A 20,982-nucleotide genomic window follows, 5' to 3' on the forward strand; every position below is an offset into this window, starting at 1 on the left:
TATTTCTAATTGGTTGATTTCTGTCCTGAGTTTGATTACTTCCTGCCATCTACTCCTCTTGGGTGTTTGCTTCTTTTTGTTCTAGAGCTTACAGATGTGCTTTTCGCTTACAGTGTAGTATCTCTCCAATTTCTTTCCAAGGACACTTAGTGCTATGAATTTTCCTCTTAGCACTGCTTTCATTGTGCCACATAAATTTGGGTATGCCTTGTCTTGATTTTCATTGAATTCTAGGACGAATTTGATTTCTTTATTTTTTCCTGGATCAAGTTACCATTGAGTAGAGAGTTGTTCAGTTTCTATGAATATGTGGGCTTTCTGTTGTTTTTGTTGTTATTGTAGTCTACCCTTCTTCTATGGTCTGATAGGATGCATAGGGTTATTTCAATCTTCTTGGTTCTGTTGAAGCCTGTTTTGTGACTGATTATGAGGTTCATTTCGGAGAAGGTAAAATGAGGTGCTGAGAAGAAGGTATATTCCTGTGTTTTAGGGTGGAATGTTCTATATATATATATCTGTTAAATCCATTTGGTTTATAACCTCTATTAGTTTTACTGTGTCTCTGTTTAGTTTCTGTTTCAATGACCTGTCCACTGGTAAGCATGGGATATTGAAGTCCTTTATGAATGTGGATGCTCTTTCATTTGGGGCATAGGTGTTCAGAATTGAGACTTCATTTTCGTGGATTTTTCCTTTGAGTATGAAGTGTTCTTCCCATCACTTTTGACAACTTTTGGTTGAAAGTCTATTTTATTGGATATTAGAATGGTTACTCAAGCTTGTTTATTGGGACCATTTACTTGGAAAACTTATTCCAGCCTTTTACTCTTATGTAGTGTCTGCTTTTGTCACTGAGGTGTGTTTCTTGTGAGAGCAAAATGTTAGATCCTGCTTGCATATCTGTTAGCCTGTGTCTTCGCCTATATCTTTTTATTGGGAATTGAGTCCACTGATGTTGAGAGGTATTAGGGACCAATGATTGTTGGTTCCTGTTATTTTTGTTGTTGGAGGTGGTATTGTGTGTATGTGATTCTCTTCTTTTGGGTTTGTTGTGAGATGATTAATTTCTTCTGTTTTCTTTGGTGCAGATACCTTCCTTGTGTTTGAGTTTCACTTCTAAAATCCTCTATAGGGCTCGATTGGTAGCTAGATATTAGTTAAATTTGGCTTTGTCATGGAATATCTTGATTTCTCTATCTATAATGGTTGATAGTTTTGCTGCGTATAGTAGCCTGGTCTGGCGTTTGTGTTCTCTTAGGGTCTATATGACATCCGCCCATGATCTTCTGGCTTTTAGATTCTCTGTTGAGAAGTCTGGTGTAATTCTGATAGGTCTGCTTTTATATGTTACTGCTTTTAATATTCTTTCTTTGTTCTGTGCATTTAGTATTTATCTGACAGGGAGACTTTTCTTTTCTGGTCCAATCTATTTGGTATTCTGAAGGCTTCTTATACATTTATGACCATGTCTTTCTTTAGGTTAGAGAAGTTTTCTTCTACAATTTTGTTGAAGATGTTTTCTGGACCTTTGAGCTGGGGGTCTTTACTCTCTTTTACTCCTATTATTCTTAGGTTTGGTCTTTTCATTGTGTCCCAAATTTCCTGGATGTTTTGAGTTAGGATCTTTGCTTGTATCTGTAATTCCTGATCTCTTTCCTAGGTTTTCAATCTTCAGGATTGCCTCCATTTGTGTTTTCTTTATTGTTTCTACTTCCACTTTTAGGTCTGGGACCAATTTGTTCAATTTCTTCACCTGTTTGCTTCTGTCTTCCTGTATTTCTTTAAGGGATTTGTTTCCTTTTTAAGGCCTTCTATCTGTTTGCCCATGTTTCCTATATTTCTTAAAGTGAGTTATTTATATCTTATTTAAAGGTCTCTATTATCTTTATGAGATGGGATTTTAGGTCAGCATTATGCTTTTTGGATGTGTCAGGGTATCCAGGGTTTGCTCTGGTGGGAGAAATGGGTTCTTGTGCTACTAAAAAAATACATTGGCTTTTGTTGCTTTTGTTCTTGCACTTGCTTTTTGCCATCTGGTTATCTCCTGTGTTAACTGGTCTGGATGTTTTTGTCTGAAGTCTGCCTCCTTGGAAGCAAGTAGAGATCTCTGTCCTAGGTTAGAGCAGGCCTCCTGGGAGGCAGGTAGTGCTGTCTCTGGTGGTTGGGTGTAGGAGGCTACTTGTCTCTATTAGAGGCCTCCTGTGTCCCTGGTTAGGGCAGTTCTCCAGTGACTTGTGTCCCTGGTTAGGGCAGTTCTCCAGTGACTTGTGTCCCTGGTTATGGCAGTTGTCCTGGGAGACCTGCACACTATGGGGTGGAGAAGAGGGGCAGACACTCCAATCTGCCCCACTGGTGGTGCAGACTAGAAGAACCCCTTTGTTACTTATTCAATTTATGATATGAATTTATGTTCGAACCTGTTGGGAATTTTTGATGCTTGGAATATCATGTGATCATGTATCCTGAGAAAGTATAAGAACTGAGAACAAAGATAATAGTCAGGCCTTTCCTTAAGATCAATAGAAAGTTAGTTCTCCCTTCTCTCTCTCTCTTAGAAATAAAGATTAGAGTCTCTTTCAAAGGTGTTTGTTTCTTCAGTTCTCTCTAGCAGACAGAGAGTTAATAAACGGGGCTGGGAAGGACCTGTAGGTTGGAGTGGGGAGAACAAGGGACTTCTTTACTTAATTACCCCCTGCCCCCACTGCTGTTAAGCAAAGGGATATCAACTGCCCAAGCCTGAGATTTTTAACTACAGAATAAGCAAGAAAGTGTTCAGTTTTATAGAAGGCATCAGCTTCAACATCCAGCACAGTTAGAGAGGTAAGAGGCCAGAGATCATCAGTTTTTTGGCGTATGTGCCTAATGCTGTGTCCTGCTTCAGCACCCGTTCCCCTAAGGCCATGCAGGCTCCTGCCATATCATAGCTGTGCAAAATGGTAGACCACCTCTAGAAAGCTCATTTACCCACTGCAGCTCCTCCTGCATGGTGTCAGCCATAAATAGATACAAGCTTTGGCATTGATGGGGACTGACTCTAAACTGGCAAAAATCTGTCATAATCCTTAGGCGGATTATAGACAGAACACCATGATGTTCTGAGGCAGTATGTGAGTACAATTCACATGGAAATGGAGGTGTCCTCTTGCTTATTAGCCAAATCAGAAGATGATATAGGCCTTGGCAAAGGAGTAGATGAAAAGTGTCTTTGACAGAAGCTAGCATTATGGTTGAGTCTCCGCTTTAAAGAAATGTCTAGATTTATTCATGTGGTGTATTCATCACTGGGTATCAAAAATTGGAGGATTGCCAATTTGAATCTATCTATAAAATTTGTTTTGGAGAGGTCTGCTTTTCAGCTGATTACCTATTAGTGGAGAATGTTAAGTTTCACCCATGATCATTCTGTTTTGAGTCGTTCTGTTTCACCCATGATTAGGCTCAAAACAGAATGATCATGGGTGAAAGTGACTTAAATTTAACCTAAATTTATCACCATAGGAACACATTTCTTTTTTTTTTTTTTTTTTTTTTTTTTTGGCTAGACTTAGGAACACATTTCTTTTTTTTTTTTTTTTTTTTTTTCCGGAGCTGGGGACCGAACCCAGGGCCTTGCGCTTCCTAGGCAAGCGCTCTACCACTGAGCTAAATCCCCAACCCCAGGAACACATTTCTTAATGACGATGTTTCAAGAAAGGCTTAACTAATGAGGAAAGAACCATTTTAGATGTGGGTGCTGTAATCCTATGAGCTGGAGTTCCAGATTAAAAAAACAGGAGCTGAGCAACAGTGCTTGCCTTTCTTGACTTCCAAACCGTGGAGGCAACATGACCACTGGTCTCCTGCTCCTATTGCCCTTCTCCTGCCATGATGGATGATATCTCCTTAAGCTAGGAGCCAAAGCCAAAGCTTCTCAGTGAAATCTTTCTTGAAACATCCACCCACACAGGTACACAAATGCTTTCCCGTGCTGATTCCAAATCCAATCACTCTGTCAACGAAGATTCACTATGACAGTATGAATGCCAAGGATATGCTATGTACATAAGTTTCAATGTAAGACAGTCCACAAGACAGTAATGCTATTTATAAACTAGTGATTGTTCTACAGAGAGCAGACAGTGTTTCCTCAGCATTAGTGTGTCCAGCGCACTGCCATCATGTTTTTCATTTTATCTTAAAAACAACTTTTGAGGTAGGGAAGACAGGCCACTTGTGCTTGAAGTAGCTAAGTGTTGTCCAGTTCTCCCACTACCAGAGAGGGATCAAGCTTGAAGTGTAACTTCTGCTGGCAAGAGGTCCAATGTCATTTCTGCCCCTTATAGTGGAATCTCATCCATTTATTAACCTTCAGCTTGTGATATGCTTATATAAAAAGAACCTAAGTACTTAGTTTCACTTCATCTTCGATAATATTATTATTTTTTGTGGTACTGATAAAGGCACATGTCATTCTGATGCACAGAGTGTAATAGAACAACAGGTTACAGAAACACAGGCTCCAGTTTTCTAGCACTTTGTGTATCTTTTTTTCCCTCTTTCTTGTTTTCTATGATGAGAACCTGGTGATTCCTAGGCTTGTCCTTCTATAGTGTCCTCAAACAGTCTTAGACACAGTTTGTTTTAAGAACATGAGGAGAGTAGACTTAACCATTTTACCTAGAAGATGGAAAATTCATCTTGCAACCAATTCACCAGGAGCCTTGAATTATGTTGTTTACTCCAAAAGCTACATTTTTCTTTTCAGCATTAAAAGTAATAACTTTTTTAAAGTCAGTAAACTATACTCTCTATAGGAATTTGATATCTTCTTCTTAATGACTTATAAAGTTGTTAATTTGATGTCTCATGATAAAAATGAAAATGTGCTTTGACATTCAGGACTTTACTCTGGTCTTCTTCTGGTCCTTATAGAAATAGTGGTATACATTTCTACAGATTTCTTTTCTAGGTAGGATGATTAGTGGATATAGTGGATGATTAGTGGTAAGATTATATCTGTTTGTTAAGATTTAATGTAAAAAAACTTTTCCAGAGGTAGAAAGTGCCATAGAAAAGAGACCTAGTTCTTTGAGCAGAGTCCTGTAAACACAGGCTATTTATACAAATAAAAATATTATGTGAAGAAAATTGTTTCCCACATCAGATTTTTGATGCATTTGAATCTTTATTCTACAACACGAGCGACATAAATACATTATCTTTTAAAATATTTTCTCTTTAGAATTTATTTTTTACTTCAGATAAAATATACACAAAATACACTTGCAAGCTTGCTGACAGAGACCCCAAGAAAACAGTGAACCGACAGGTTATATCAAACCAGTTATGCTAGCACGTTTGAAGGAGAATGGTTTTTAGGACTTTGTAAATGTGGCTAAATGAGCCAAAACAAAAGTGATGCTTCCTTGATGAGGCTTTTGGAGTAAACAAAAATAATTCAAGGCTCCTGGTGAATTGGTTGCAAGGATGAATTTTCCATCTTCTAGGTAAAATGGTAAGTCTACTCATTCATTATGGCTATACTTAGCTTCATTTATTTATACTTTTTAATGAAAATAAATTCATTCTTTGGTATAATACAAGAATGGATAAAAGGAACTCTACCTATTGGCCTTATATCAAATGGGGATGGGACTAGGGGGGAACTGGCTAAAACTTAATTTGTCTGTCTATTCCTCTTACAAAACCATTACAAAATATTAGTTTTTTGGCATGGGTAGGGGAATAAACATTGAGTTTTAGCCCCCTTCCTGATCCCCAACACCCCCCCAACCACCCCCAAACTTCCAAGAATGAAACGTAACCTTTCCCTCTAGGAACTTTCTCCTACCCTATCAGGCCACACTGGGTATTCTAACCTACTGGGTCTCAACGGAAAAGAAACCCAAATATCCAAGTCATTCATCTTCGACTAAAGTAGCTAATATGTAACAAGAAACTGACTGCTATCATCATACTCATTTCAAAATTATCCAGAGGAAAGAACTGCACAGCAAGCAGTGGCAGAGGGCTAGCAGAGACCTGAGGAGGGCGGGGAGGGCCACTGCAGCAGGGGTTGTCAAGGGCTTAAGCCTCCTTAAGTCTGAGAGAAAAGCTAGATTGGCTTTCGGGTCCTCCCCCTCCTTTTTGGAAACAGTTTATTGAAACAGTTTGGAAAAATGATTTGTAGAGATTGAGTTTTTAAGATGCAATTAAAATCAGAACTAAACAAACTGCGCACATAATTTTTAAATTGTTACAGAAAACAAAAAGAAAATATTCTTAATTATTTTCAACCACACAGCCAAAGACTTGAATCCTTAACACTCTGTTGATAATGCCTTCGCTAATACAAGTACCTAGAGTGACTGCTTTCTATTCAAACAATAGTCTAATTTAAACTATTTCAAAGTATTTATTAAGCAAAAGTATTTAGATAAACTTTATCAGGTCAATAAGAATTATACAGAATTGATAATTTATAAACAGGTGATATTTAGAGTACTCAATTATTGTTCTCTTGTATGCTCCACTGTTTTTCATTCGTGTGCATTTATTTACTCACTAATTTTTGAGACAGAATCTCTCTGTGCCGCCCAGGCAAAGCTCAAACTTACGATCCTTCTGCCTCAGCCTCCTTAGTAGATGGAATTACATTGATAAAACTTGTTTTATTTAAATGTTGAATTTAATCAAAACACAGATCATCAGTTCTTCCTATTACATGGCCCTTATTTTGAAATAAAAAAGGAGTTACTAAGGCTAATTAACTGAGCAAAGAGCTAAAATAAAAACTGAGGCCCCATCTGTAATAGGGCTCATTTCACTAAATTCTCAAAGCACATAAGTTGACTTTCCTATATGCCCCATCCTGTGGAATAATAAATTTCATTGTGCAGATATCTTTATAAACACAATGTTTACTGAAAAGTCAAGACAGGCATACCTACTGCTCAAAAGGAATTGTTTCATTTTGACAATTTTTCACAAAGCCATTTTAGTAGACGCTTGACAGATCAACTTGAAACTAAAGTGCTAATTTACACCGCACAGTTCCTCGAAAGACGAAGTTACCATAGGAAGTGGCCTAGCATTTCGGGATGCTTATATGTCAATGACCAATCGAAGACACAAAGTAACTGGCAAGCAAGCAACTATTCAAAAGCCTCTGAAAGCCAGGAGCCAGGCTGTGATGGAGCCATACATGGAAATATCTCATTAAAATTATATAGAAGGGAATGAAAATACCATATAAATTTAAAGTCACCTTCAGTACAAGTCGACAGGATACAAACAATCATTTATAGAATTAATGCTTATAAATACAAAGATGAGCTTAGAGTTATCTCGCGGTTCCATAGAAGGTATACATTCATTGTCTTCTAATGTGTAAGGGCCAGCTGTTGGTACAATAAAACTGGGATGGGGTGAACTGGAATGTTTTAAGTAATTTAATCCCATGCTGTTTGCCCATGGGTCAGGTCAGGTTAGTGCTTGATAAGTCAGGCTGATCTGAAAGGAAATGATTCCTAGCCTGTGGTTCCCAGAGCGGCAGCAGTGGCTTCATCTGGAAGCTTGCTAGAAATGCAAATTGCCAAATGTATAGAAATAGAAACCTGGGCATCTGTGGTTTGGAACCCTTAGGTGAGTGATGCCTGCTGAAGTTAGAGAACCACTTGCCCTTCGGACAAAAGGCTCAACCACCGTCTCGAGGACTCACAGTGCAAACAGTTCTTGAGATCCAAAAGGGCCTCAACTGGATGGGTCTTGACAGTTGAGGTAGCCAGTCCTTTCCTCTCTGCATGGCGATGCAAAGATAGAGTGAAGGTTTTTGTGGATGCTACTAATGTCGTAGTGGGTTTTTGCTTTTATTAATAAGTCGTGTCCTGTTTACAAGGAAGCAAAGCATTGTTCACAACCTAGTTTCTCCAGAATAATCTTGGGTATATATGCTATTTTTCTTTTTTGTCTGTTTCCCCTAAAGTAATCTGTTCACTATTTGAACATCTAAACGGTGTCTCTATTCCATCACTTTACAAACACTATAAAGATAGCCAGGGCAATAGGATTTCTTAAAACAAACGTTTTCTAGGTTTCCCTATGAATAAGGGGAATTTTTTTCCAAGAGAGTATAATTATAAGTCAAGCTCTTGACCCACTTTATAAATCACCCCCAATACCAAGCTCATACTTTTGGTAAAAATGTTCTTTTAGTATTCTACGGCCACGCTAAATCTTTCTGGGCTCCCGAACCCATTCGTGTCCTTACGTTACTGCAGGCTTCTGAGCTCTGCTTTCTTTCTCACCTGTGGAAGCAGGCAGACATGTCAGGGAGTGGCACACGGTCCTATACGTAGTGTTGTCCTACCTGGAACAAACCTTGTACAAACTGCCGTTTCCTTTGCAGAGGGCTTGTGCATTTGTGAGGAGTTTTATTCCTGTGTATCTCCAAGCGGTGACGGTGACCTGTATAGGTTTGGCATTCCCTAGAAAAGCTAGCAAAGGGGCTCCCTCCATTGGCTGCAGGGCACTTTGTTGGTTAAACGATATGTGGCACATACACGGATTCCACCTGAACATGCAGGCTGCCATGTTTCTGCTTTTACAGTCTGCCACGCATGTTTCTCCCTAATGTTGCTACATTTTTAATAGAACACTAAATGTTTTCCTTGGGATTAAGGTGTAGATGTTGATGTCCTTTATGTTTCCATTACAAAGACACTACTTCTAAGTCATACTTTCAAAATTCTCAAAATATTCCGGCCAGACACATCAAGCAAATATTTTAATGTTAACCATCTAAGGAAGGCCTTGCAACTTTCCCGTTCTCTCACACTGCAGAGCTCCCTCAGCACCGACAGTCCAACATCTGAGGAAGCTTAGGGCCTTTCAACTCAGGGATATCTCTTTGCAAAACAAGTTTGCCTTTTATTTGGTATCTTGGACAAATTTATGAACCTCTCCGGGTCTGGGAACTTAACTAGAAAAAAAAAAAACCAAGAAGGTTTTATAAAGTTACTCTAAGAAGGCCCCTGCCCAGTGGCACCCAATGCTACCAGCTTTAAACAAAGGTCTCCACACTGTTTAGTTGGTGGGACTGATTAGAGATTTTTAATTTTTTCAGCAACTATTTTTATTTTGTGAACACCTGTCTGCCTTTATGTCTGCATGCCCTGTGCACGGCTGGTGCCCTCAGAGATCAGAAGAAGGCATCATGACCCCTGACACTGGAGTTAGAGATAAGTTATAAGACCCCATGTGAGGACTGAGAACCAAACCTGAGTCTTCTGTAAGAGCAGCCAATGCTCTTAACCCCAGAGCCATCTCTCCAGCCATCGATTTTCTACTTACAAACAAACCATTCCTATCTAGGTGGTTCTGTTCTCTATTTGGGGAGATTATGAGTCTCAGTTGAGATACTCCGGTACCTTTCTATAGTTAAGGCCTCTCTTTATTAACTGTATACTGTTGTTTTTTTTTTTTTTTTAACAAGAAGCCTGTATTTCTCATCATACGAGGAATTTAAGTTAATGGTACTTTTGGACTTTTAACATTTGTGTTTGTGAGACAGGGTTTATACACTGCAGCCCAGGGTGTCCTGGGTCTCATTCGTGTTTCTTAATCCTCTCCTGTGCTGGGATTATAGGCATATGTCTGGCTTGATTTAAAATACTTTAATCCAATCTGTAATGTCTGTTAGCGGTTTCCCGGGTCCTTCTGGTTTGTAATTAAATAACTCAAAATGAGAAAATCTGGGGCTATATTAAAGGGAAGAAAAAACAAAACAAAACAAAAAAAACAGCGTGCAGAGGCAGCCTTGCCTATCTTTAAAGCTAACTGAGAGCTGTAGGAGCTGAGCAAGGCTCTGTAGACAATTTATGAGCCTTCCACCATAAAAACTGATAGCTCGTTCTACCGGATTTCATGTAGTCCAGGCTGGCTTCCAATTCCACATGTAACCTAAAATGCCCTTGAATGTCCATTTTCCTGCTTTCGCCCTCTGAGTGCGAGGATTATGGGTGTACACCGTGCTGGGATGATTGGATGTATCATCATGCCTGGTTTATGTGATACTATGTTGCTTGTTTCATGATGTTTACTTTTCTAAGAAAAGAAAAAACTTCAACTTCAAGCAATAAACTTTTAGTAAATATGAGCAATTGAAAGCAACACATAAAGCCCCATTCTGCTTACTTCTGTACGTAACTGTACGTCCTGCTGATGACTGTTCTAAAGTTCAAAAGCCCATGTTGACCATGGTCTTCACCCTGCGTGACGAGGGAAAAACCACTGGGTCCATTCAGAGACTGTGGGAGGAGTGAAAGAAAAGAGGGGTAAAGGCAGAGACTAGACACCAGAAGGGACTGACTGGTAGTGAGGGAAGTACTTCAGTCCATCCAAGCCTCCTAATTGTTGCTTTCCCTCTTACTTAGAGAACAATTTAACTGAACTACTACTCACTGGCTATGACTTTGCCTTGAGCAATGTTCCATTTGAAGCTGCAAACACCTCTCCCTCTGGTAGGACTCTGAAGGGTGCAGTGGTCTTTTCTGGAGAGGGCTTGGAGGTGGTCTAAGAATAAAGTGGGACTTGGAATGGGCTTACAAAGGACTGATGGGAGGATATGACAATATTTACGACAGTGCAGGTAAGTAGGTACATCTCAGATTTTATTCTCAAGACCCATGATCAAGATGTTAGAGAATGATTTCACCCACTAGTCTCATATGCTTCTTGTAACCAGACGGTGGGAGAATGGGGTCTTATTTTAGAACACTAACTTTCTTCTGGGGCATTTGTACAAGGGAAGTGGCTTTTATTCCTTATGAACAGTCACATTTTTGTGACATGCTGCAGTCCCGTAATCTGGTTAACCAAAGCTCTTTTTCCAGTACGTGGAGGTACTTTCTGGCTGGCCAAGGACAGATTCTCCAAAGAATCTACCAAAGAAAACAACTAGGGTTATACTGCTTTTGCTGAGTCAAACAAAACAGTAAAACCTTTGACTCTCAACTACATTTGCAAGGTACATGAAATCAAAGGTTAGATGTAAGATAATTCTATTCAATGAGTTTAGAGATGAAGATACAGCTCAGTAGTGTAGAACAGCCTTGGTTTGGATCCCAACTAGTAGATGGAGAATGTAAAACATGTTTATGTCAGTTTTTAAATTTATTACCTGTGATGGTTTACGTAAGTTTGGCCCAGGGAGTGGCACTATTAGAGGTGTGGCCTTGTTGGAGGAAGTGTGTCACTGTGGGGTGGGCTTGGAGACCCTCCTCCTAGCTGCCTGAGGATGCTCAGTCTGTTCCTGGCTTCCTTTAGGTGAAGATGTAGAACTCAGCTCCTCCTGCACCAGGCCTGCCTGGATGCTGCCATCTTCCCTCCTTGATGATAATGGACTGAACCTCTGAACCTGTAAACCAGCCCCAATTAAAAGTTGTCCTTTATAAGACTTACATTGGTCATGGTGTCTGTTCACAGCAATAAGACCCTAACCCTAACAAGACATTACCCAAGTTGATTCATTGTCTGAAGGCAAAGATTGCTTTGGGGGATTAGGAAAATGTCCTCTAGACTGATTTGTTTATTTGGTAGGCTGAATAATAGGATTTTTTTTTTTAATTTTCCACATAAGCCAAAGTATCTGGCTCTGACCTTGTAGATATCTATGTAGTTCTCATGGAGGGCAACATTTCTGAATATTATCACTGGATAAAGTTCAAACCCTTCAATACTTAGGAGTGGAGTTTTCATTTTTAGAGGCTGACGTATGAATACATTTTTTTAGGCATAGGTTAAATGCCTCACTTAAATGCCACGAATGCCTCAGTACCTATTATACCTATACAATAGTGTGTAAGTGGGCTTGTCTAAAAAGTTTTAGTCATTATTATAATGTAAAATATATAAAATATATTGTAGTAAGGGCCCAGGGGAGCCCAGTGGTTTCTAAGTATGTATAAGCCTCAGGCTCAACTAACCCCCAATAGATATGGTTCTATATTTCAAGTTCGTTTTCTAATAATGCTTAGAAAAAGAAATTTCCAGGTAAAATATCGGTCTGAATAACATGAGTTGAGAGAGTAAATTTGCTAGAGAGAGGTATTTTACATAGGAAAAAAAATAATTTTCTAAATTTACCGTGTCCCTTCCTATTCAGTCCAGAGTGTGTATAACTGACACCATCTTTTCACAGCTGTATCCTAGTTGAAGATTTTACAATGATTCTATTACAGCCCCAGCCCACCCCTTCCAGCTGGCTCCCCATCCCACAGTTCTTGCCCCTCCCCTGAGAAGTATGCTCACCAGACGGAGGACTCTTGAGTTCCTTTCCTCCAAAGGATACTGATAGAAAATGAATCTGAATCTTTCTTAAAACCGAGTGTCGTACCTTATTGTTCAGATAATTGTGGGGCATAGAAATAATCTGTGCAACAAAGACTAAGGCACCAATTGTCTTTCTTCGTCTGCCTTGAGAACAGAAGCAAAGAAACACATAGGGTAGTCAGTGTCAAGTCTGGTGACAATGTGTACCACTTCCTGTTAAAGCCACAGGCTTGAAATCATGCTTGGAAAAAATTCCCTCCCTTTAGAAACAGAGACATAAAGGCACAACAGTACCTTACCTGGGGAATTTGTGACTATTAACACAAAGATCTAAAAACCTCAAGAATAATGTTGAAATGTTCCTGAATATATTTTAGAAGTAATTTCTTTCTTGATTAGAACACTGAAAAAAAAAAGACTTTTGCAGTTTTCTTCCCAACCACACTATATAATCAGAATATAAGTTTTTCTGATTAATTATGTCTGGTGCCAGTTATATGATTTTTTTTTTACATCAGCTTGACTTACCAGCAAATGTTTTCTTAGGAATTAATTTTGAAAATGATGGCTCAAATGGATCAGCCTAGGGCTTCCAAAGGAGAATGTTGAAAATTACCCATTGGGGTATAATACTGCAAGCAAATGCACTTGGAAATTAGATTTAGAAATGTATCAAGTAACGCAGACTCTTTTGTAACAATGTTCAAGGCCAGAGATCATTATGTCACTATGTTGGCATCCAGACTAACCCAAGGTTGACTAATTAAGGAGAGCTTGGGAAAAGCTTTGTTACCAGGTTTCAGAGAACTAGTTTTTCAGAGACTTGGTTTGAGTGGGATGGTGGTTGGGAAAATGCAATCTGCTGGATCGACAGGCAGACTCTGACTATAGGCATTTCCTTAGGATCTGAGTCCTCTAGACGATGATGTCATAGACACGACCCACTCTTCCCAGCCATTCCCTCACAGCTTGACGAACTCTGATGTCAGTCACGTGACAGGTCAGCTGGCTGATGCATGGGAACACAGCTGGCTGGAGAGCAGTGAAGGTCGGGTCTGGAAGGATCTGAATCTGGTTGAGAACAGTTAGCACCATGTTGGTCCACGCCTATGAGAAAGGATGTGAGAGAATTACTGGCCATCTTCATGGCTTTGCCTGGAAGTGCTGTTAGGCTCTGGAAATGTGTTTTGTTGTTACTGTTGTTGTTTTAAATCAGGTTTAGTCAGGATTTTGCTCTAAAACTTAAAGACCTGTAATAATAAAGTAGTTTTTATTTCACATATTGGAGGGTGAGCAGAGAATCATCTAACAAAAGCAAATGCTTACAGAACATTTGATGGTTCAATCAGCTGTCTCCTAACACCTGGATCACTTGGGATAATAATTCTTCCTTAATTTAGGAGAAGATGTAAAATCATTAAAACTCAGACACATGATAAATCAATTAAGATATAGGATTCACCATGAAACTTCTGCTAAAGAGTTTACGTCTATCTCATGGTTACTGGATAGTTAAAAAGGTTTTTTCTTTTTTGAGTCCAAATCAGGGACGTCACTCATAGTAGAGGGCTTGCCTTGCATGTATGGGACCTTGGGTTCAAGCCCTGAAGAAACCAGTCTAGCACAACTCACACAGATCCTGTCTTGTCAAGTTTACTTCTATGTAGAGGTTTCAAAGGAAAAGGCATCTTGCAAGAGGCATACGAATTTCAAATGTATGTACTGCATGTGTGTTTCTGGGGACCTAGGATCCTCTATCATTTGATTCTACAATCAAGGACTTTATCTAGAATCTTCCCATAGTTCTTTGTTTCTGTGTTTCCTTATACCAGACAAATACTCTCAACGCTGTTCTCTCCTCGAGCTCATTTTAACAGGCTTTCTACGTGCCTGGTTCAAAATAATTCAGTGTTTTAATACAATAGCACTGCTCGTCTTTTCCTTTGTACGCTGCTTCAGAATATCCTCAGTGCCATATTCGAACAAGAAGAAGAGAACTCAATTCTGGCTAAAGCTCACTGGTTTTTAGAAGCTTTAGCGTCTTTCTTTATACAGGTGGCTTCCTATGTCTCAATAAATATGTCGTGACATGGAAACAGTGGTTTTAAAAATGACCTGTGAAGAAAACTTGTTTCCCAGGCAGATGCCCCAGCCTAGGTCCAGTCATTCTTCTGCTTGGAGGTATGATTTATATAATATGCTATGTGTCAGATCTATCCTCTATCTGTCTGTCTGTCATAGCCTGAGTTCTGTAGTAGCTCAAAGGTAGCCAAGGATAACCCTGAACTTAGGATCTCTCTCTGTCTCCACTTCCTACGCTGGGATTGTAGTACTTACAATACTTAGTTCGGAGCGGTGCTGGGATACGTAACCCAAGACTTACTACGTTGAGTGCAGTGGCAAGCACTCAGCTACCCGAATTCGATCCTCAGTTTCCCTCAGTTTCTATCACATTTTTGGGAATGCAGACTTTGCACTCTCGTCATCCGCAACCTGGAAAATGGCTAGCAGGAACTCACCTGGATCTGTGCCTCTGCGTCTCGCACAGAGATGCTCAGGGAGCTTCCAGTGGAGCCTGAGCGGGGTCTCTTCTCCTGCCGCAGCAGCTCTGGGCCTGCGCTAAAGGAATGGCGCATCTGCCCTTGGTCAATGAGATGCTGTGGCCTCTGAAGCAGCGGGGAATCAGGACCCCGAGGTCCCAGGGGCTCCCCTTTCTTATCCACTTTGACTTCCTTAGGGAAGGGGGGCAGGTTGTGTGGCTGCCTCCTCTTCTTGTACTCAGTCATCAGCTTTGAGATGGTCTTGTCAGCGGCCATTGTGTAAATCTTGTTCCCTGCACTCTCCCACCACTCTTTCTTGCGGCCAGGATCCTTCTTCTCTGTCTTGGGGCTGGGAGGCAGCATAAGTATGTCCCCACTGCCCACCCTCAGACTCAGAGGCTCACTTAGGTGCTCCCTGCGGTCATCTTCGGAGGGTGTGTTTTTCCCAGAGAAGCCACCTGTTGATGGGGTGGACGATTCGGACTGGAAGGAGGGGAGAATGAAGAAGGGGTCGCTCTTGAAGGCAAGCGGCTCCTCCAAGCTGCTCTCTAGGTCCAGGTGCATCTGGATGTAGTGGTTACAGAGCTCCATGCACAGCTTGTGCAGCCTCTTGACCAGCCACACCCAGTCTGCATTGCTGACGGGCTGCACACTGAGAGAAGGCAGGCGGGCCCTCCACTGCCTTTTTTCCTTGCCTCGTGGCGGGCTCACCTGTGCTGTCTCCTCGAAGATGTCTTCATCCTCCGAGGAGCACTGCTGGGAGGAATCTGAGCTTCTCTCCTCCTCCTCGAATAGCACTTTCTTTACTTGTTCGGCTGTGATAGTCTCTTGGTTGGTGAGAACCGCACAGACCAGGGCGTGAAAGTAAATGTTAAAGCTCATGGCGGACTGGCGGTAGAGGTTGGCTGCTCCCCCAATGCCAGACACTTTCTTCAGCAGGCATTTCAGCCCCGGGCTTGTGTCGAATTCCCGGGCTGTCCTATAGGAGTCCAGCAGCAGGTCAAATATCACAGCCAGGTTCTGCATGGAAATGTATCTGAGGAAACCGGCCAGCTTGGTGTCTGGCGCTTGAACTGTCTTCTCCTCTCCCGGAGAGGGGCCTTTGACAAATTCTTCCAGCAGAATGTCATACAGGTTCTGGAGCAGAACTTGGTGAGAGAGCAAGCTAACCACAATCTCCCTGAAAGAGACGCTTCAAAGGCAAAGAAGGGGGCCGGTTAGTGGCTTTCTGCCTCTTTTTTCTTCTTTCACAGCAAGGCAGGTATGGGCCATTTCAGAACACGTTCCAAAAATTTGAAGTACTTACATGTGTGTGGAGGTCAGAGGACAACTTGTGGGATTCAGTTCTCTACTGCTACGATGATACAGGTACAAGGATCTAACTTAAGTCCTCAAATCTGGCTGCAATCGCCTTTACCCACTGAGCCATCTTGCCTGCCCGTTAATATCTGATTTTAAAAGGGGAAAACTTCTATTTTAATCGTGGCTGATAGAATTCCTGGCTCTTTTTTAAAATCCAGGAGCTATAGGCTATAAGTTAGGATACTGCATTATCAAGCTATAGGGAATAAAAACATTTAATTGAAAAATTAATAATTATATGACAGGATACCCTAACACTTCCAAACTTTTAAACCCTGTTTACCCTATTTTCTTACACACACACACACACACACACACACACACACACACACACACACACACTGAAATCCTACTGGTTTGTTTTTGCCATCCAGGCAGTTTTCAATGCTAATGCTTCAGGTGCTGAAAAATATTGTGATTACTGATATTATGGGGTTCACATTACAAAATGAAGAAATAAATTAATGATATAACTCACAGTCTTCTACATCAAGCCTGGGAAAACAGCATTCACTCACACAAATTCTCTATCTGCCAATTTTGCCATTAGGACTGTGGCGCAAACCTTGAACGGTCATTTGATTTCTTTGAGATGACTTTCAGGCCAGCTGTGTGGGACTGAGAGACAGGAGCGGGCACAGCCTCCCTGTCCACCAGAGTGCTTTGTGGTTTCATGTTCCTTTCACTGCTCCTAGAATTTTGTGAAAAGAGCTTACACAACCATATTGCCACCACGTTTCTGAAAATGATATAAGGTCCAAATGACTTTTTGAGGCAGGGTCTGATGTAGCCCAGGCTGGCCTCAAACTTGCTATATAGATGAGGGTGATCTTAACTCTTGGTCTTCTATTTCCCCATCCTAAATGCTGGGACTATAAATACGAACCACTGAGCTAGGCTCAGGATGAACTATCTTGTATTTTTCTTGCTGTAGTTTGACTCACTATGAACTTAAATTTTAAAGTTATTTCTATACTCAACAAAAACTATTTTTTTAAAAACAGATTTATTCATTTTATTTATATGTCTTCAGACACACCAGAAGAGGGCGTCAGATCCCCATTACAGATGGTTGTGAGCCACCATGTGGTTGCTGGGAATTGAACTCAAGACCTCTGGAAGACCAGTCAGAGCTCTTAACCACTGAGCCATCTCTCCAGCCCACAACACTTATCTTTTAAGCCATCAGAAAAGAACAAAAATCTTTCACTAATCTAAATGCTGACTTTTAAGATCACTTGGCTGTCAACTGGGGGAAAACTGTGATTGTCAGTTAGGGTGAAATTAGTAATAGAGAGTTATCAACCCAAATAAGTAACCCTGTGAAACAGCTTAAATGACTTCAACGTATATGAGTGCTTGTGTACAAACGTGTGCACAGACACACACACACACACGACTGTCTTTTAACTATTCAATTCAGTAGTTCTAAGTATAGTTACCATTGCTGATTTAAGCATCACCGTCTCTGTAGAACCTTTTCATCACCTCAGGGAGAAACTCTGTACATTGAACAGGAATGTACCCTCCTCCCTTTCTCCCAGTGCCTATGTAGATAACTTTTTTATAAGTTATGCAGTATTAGGAAATCTGAATATTTATTCCTCTGCAAAAAGTTCTAGAAACTACCTGTCCTAATTGCATTAGAGGTCAACTTGACAAGAGTCTAGAGTCACCTGATAAAACATTCCAGCTAAGACATTGTCATACTGGTCTGTGGACCTGTCTGTGAGGGATTGTACTGACTGTCTTTCTGTTACAGGAGACTCTAGATCACTGTGGGCAGTACCATTTCCTAGGCAGGCAGTCTTCAGTATGAGAAAGTTAGTTAGGTATGAGCTTGTGAGAGGGCCACCAAATGTATGCTTTACGATTCAAGTTTCCTGCCATGACTTCCTTCAGTGGTGGACTAGGATCTAGAAGTGTAAACCAATTGAACCCTTTCTTCCTCCAGTTACTTTTGGTCTGAGTGTTACCACAGACAACAGGAGGGAAACTCGAATACTACCAATTTTGTCTAAGTGCTTCAAGTCTTCAAGGTGAGGATCCAAACTAGGAAGGGATGTCCTTTACAGAGCTACTCACTTTTCTGTCATTTTTATTTCAAAGTGACACCCTCAAATGGCAAGGCAGTATCTTCTCTTTTTTGTTATCTTTAACATATAAAGCAAATGACTTAAAAATTGATGCCAGATAGACAGAGCTAGAATTTGGGAGGAATTTATGAGTTACTATTAAAGTTCTCTTTTGTGTGACAGGTCCATGAATATTTTATTTTTATTCATGTATCATAACTTAAATATATATTCCGTGTATTTTTGGTACACCAAGGCTTAGTTAAAATATTCCCTGGAAATCTAATCTGAATGGCTATAGTATTCGAGTATCTATATTAACAAGCTGTTACACAAATCGCCCAGAGTCTATTCAACAGCAACAGTGGTCTTTGTGCAGGTTGCAATAGAGAAACTCCACAGAGTTCCCTGTTTATAATAAAAGAGGTTAATTTCATACTGTTTTGGAGGTAGGAAATTTAAGAATAGAGTACCAGTATGGCCGTATTCTGGTAAAGGCTTTCTGGTAGCTGTAGAATCTGTCTTTTGGCTGTGTCCTTAATATAGTGACTGGGGAGTGCCTCTGTTTTTCCTTATGGCATTAATTCCATTCATGAAGGGTTCAAAAATCATGACTTACCAAAGGCTCCACCTTCTAAACATAACCTGGGCAGCCAGGATTAAAACACAAGTTTGGAGGAATGAAACCCCACCTCCCCACCTCCCCACCCCACCCATTACTCTACCTCACTGCCCAAAGTGGTGAAGGGTTGAGGTCCTATGCTCTGATAGACCTTGGCTTCCCCACTTGACGACTCTTGGATACTTGGCTTGCTTGTCCTCATGGGTTAGAATGAGAGTGGGGCTTTAAGTGTTTTGCCTTTATATAGTGTTAAATAGACAATTGCTAATGTTAATGTGTTGAGGCAAAGACAGGGAGCTTTGGAATTTCAGGCCCGATAGTAAAAAAGATATTTAAAAAGAGAAACTTTTTTCTTCTTCTGGTAAGATGGGGATCTTTTTGAAATGGTCCAAACTATACCAATCTAAAATATCATAACTGTTGTATTTCAAACAGTCTTGCTATAATGTCTATCTGGCTTTGGATTCTGGGCACAACTGCTTGTTCTGATTTTTGTTTAAAAATTTAATAGCCTCTAAAATAAAATATTACTACACATATGATTTTATGAACCAGATTGTATCCTGTCCAAAAGCTCCTAGTTCCTAGTCAGAATGTGACCATATTTATAGGAAGCATGTTTAGGAAGTTAATTAAGTAAAAACGAGGTCACTGGGTGGATCTTAATCCAATGTACATACAGCCTTTGCTAGAGGAAGTCTGTATATGAAAGCAGAAGTCACTACGTGAGAACTCAGGCAGTGATCCACAAGCCGAAAGAACAAATGAAGCCCACACTTTGATCTCTGACCTTCAGAGAAGAAACGCCTGTGCTGTCCGTCACCCAGCCTGTGGTAGCTCCCTATGGCTGATTAAATAACACACACGACATGCATGGAACTTGGTTAAGAGGCTTACCATTTTTATGAAAACCTTTGTTAAATGACTATACAACGTGGTTTGTGTTCCTAGCTAAAGCTTGGGTTAAAAGGAGTGAGAGGTGGGAGGGCTGACGAGCTCTCTCATCTAGGGGCTGCTGTGTTTACAGCACAGTACCTTTTCTTGGCATGTCCGTTTGGTCTCTCATCAGGAGGCAGTTCAATGATGAGCTGACAGGACTGGGCATGGTCGAAGTTGTTTGGAGTCTTTGGTGAGGACTGGGTGTCCAACATAAACACCTGCAGGAATACACAAAGGGAGGGCGGTCCTGATGCCCGCATCTACCAACGTCACTGACGTTTGCTGGTCGTCCTCGGTCAGTAATTTTTTTCTACCCATGTCTTTACCTATGAAACAGGATGACGATGACTTCTACCTGTTATAGCTTATGAATTAAATAAGATTCACATATAGTACATACGTAAACATTATAACAGAACAAACAATAAACACTGTCTACCGATACTAACAAATCTATCAGTGTCCTATCACATATCAGTTCATTATGCCCCAAGTATTGAACTAGGGAACAGAACGGGGGTTGGTACTCGCTTGCTTCCTATCGCTGTGACACACACCATGGCCAAAAGCAACCTGGCGAAGAAAGGGTTATAGGGTTATAGTCCATCTAGGAGGAAAGTCTGGAGCTCATCCAGGAACCGGGAGGCAAGAATGGAAGTGGAGACCATGGAGGATTGCTGCTACAAGCTTTGTCCCTCGGCTTGCTCAGGCTGCTTTTTGTATACACCAAAGAATGCCAACCCCGGGGTAGCTCCACATTAATCATCAGGGAATTGCCCCGACTGATGGGCCAATTTCAATTGAGGTTTCCTTTGCCCAGATGAGCCTAGCTGTGGCAAGGTAACCAAAAACTAACCAGGACAGGAGTTATGTTTGTAAAAACATATCTATATATCTATATCTATATCTATATCTATATCTATATCTATATCTATCTATATATATATGCTACAATGAAGAAGCTCTTCAATAGGATGGCAACTGTATTTTATAATATATGCACACACACATATATGTATATGTGTATATAAAATGGATGTAAACATACACAATTAAAATGTATATATAAACATACATATACAGATATACATGTAAGTATACATATATATACACACAAATATATAATATATGTGTA

General features: G+C 40.5%; 1 protein-coding gene across 2 annotated transcripts in view; it reads right to left on the reverse strand.

Moving 5' to 3' along the window:
• Window positions 1–5,144: 5,144 nt before the first annotated feature.
• Window positions 5,145–20,982, reverse strand: part of Arfgef3 (ARFGEF family member 3) — a 165,169-nt gene continuing 149,331 nt past the window's right edge. For both annotated transcript variants that reach the window (NM_001427849.1, XM_039098805.2), the window contains 3 exons: window positions 19,944–20,065; window positions 14,829–16,041; window positions 5,145–13,416 (listed from right to left, as the gene is read on the reverse strand). In NM_001427849.1, the coding sequence (NP_001414778.1) occupies window positions 13,225–13,416; window positions 14,829–16,041; window positions 19,944–20,065 (1,527 nt within the window). In that variant the 3' untranslated portion in view covers window positions 5,145–13,224. The remainder of the gene's footprint in view (window positions 13,417–14,828; window positions 16,042–19,943; window positions 20,066–20,982) is intronic.

The sequence above is a fragment of the Rattus norvegicus genome, chromosome 1, assembly GCF_036323735.1.
Source record: "Rattus norvegicus strain BN/NHsdMcwi chromosome 1, GRCr8, whole genome shotgun sequence".
In the NCBI taxonomy this organism is placed as follows: domain Eukaryota; kingdom Metazoa; phylum Chordata; class Mammalia; order Rodentia; family Muridae; genus Rattus; species Rattus norvegicus.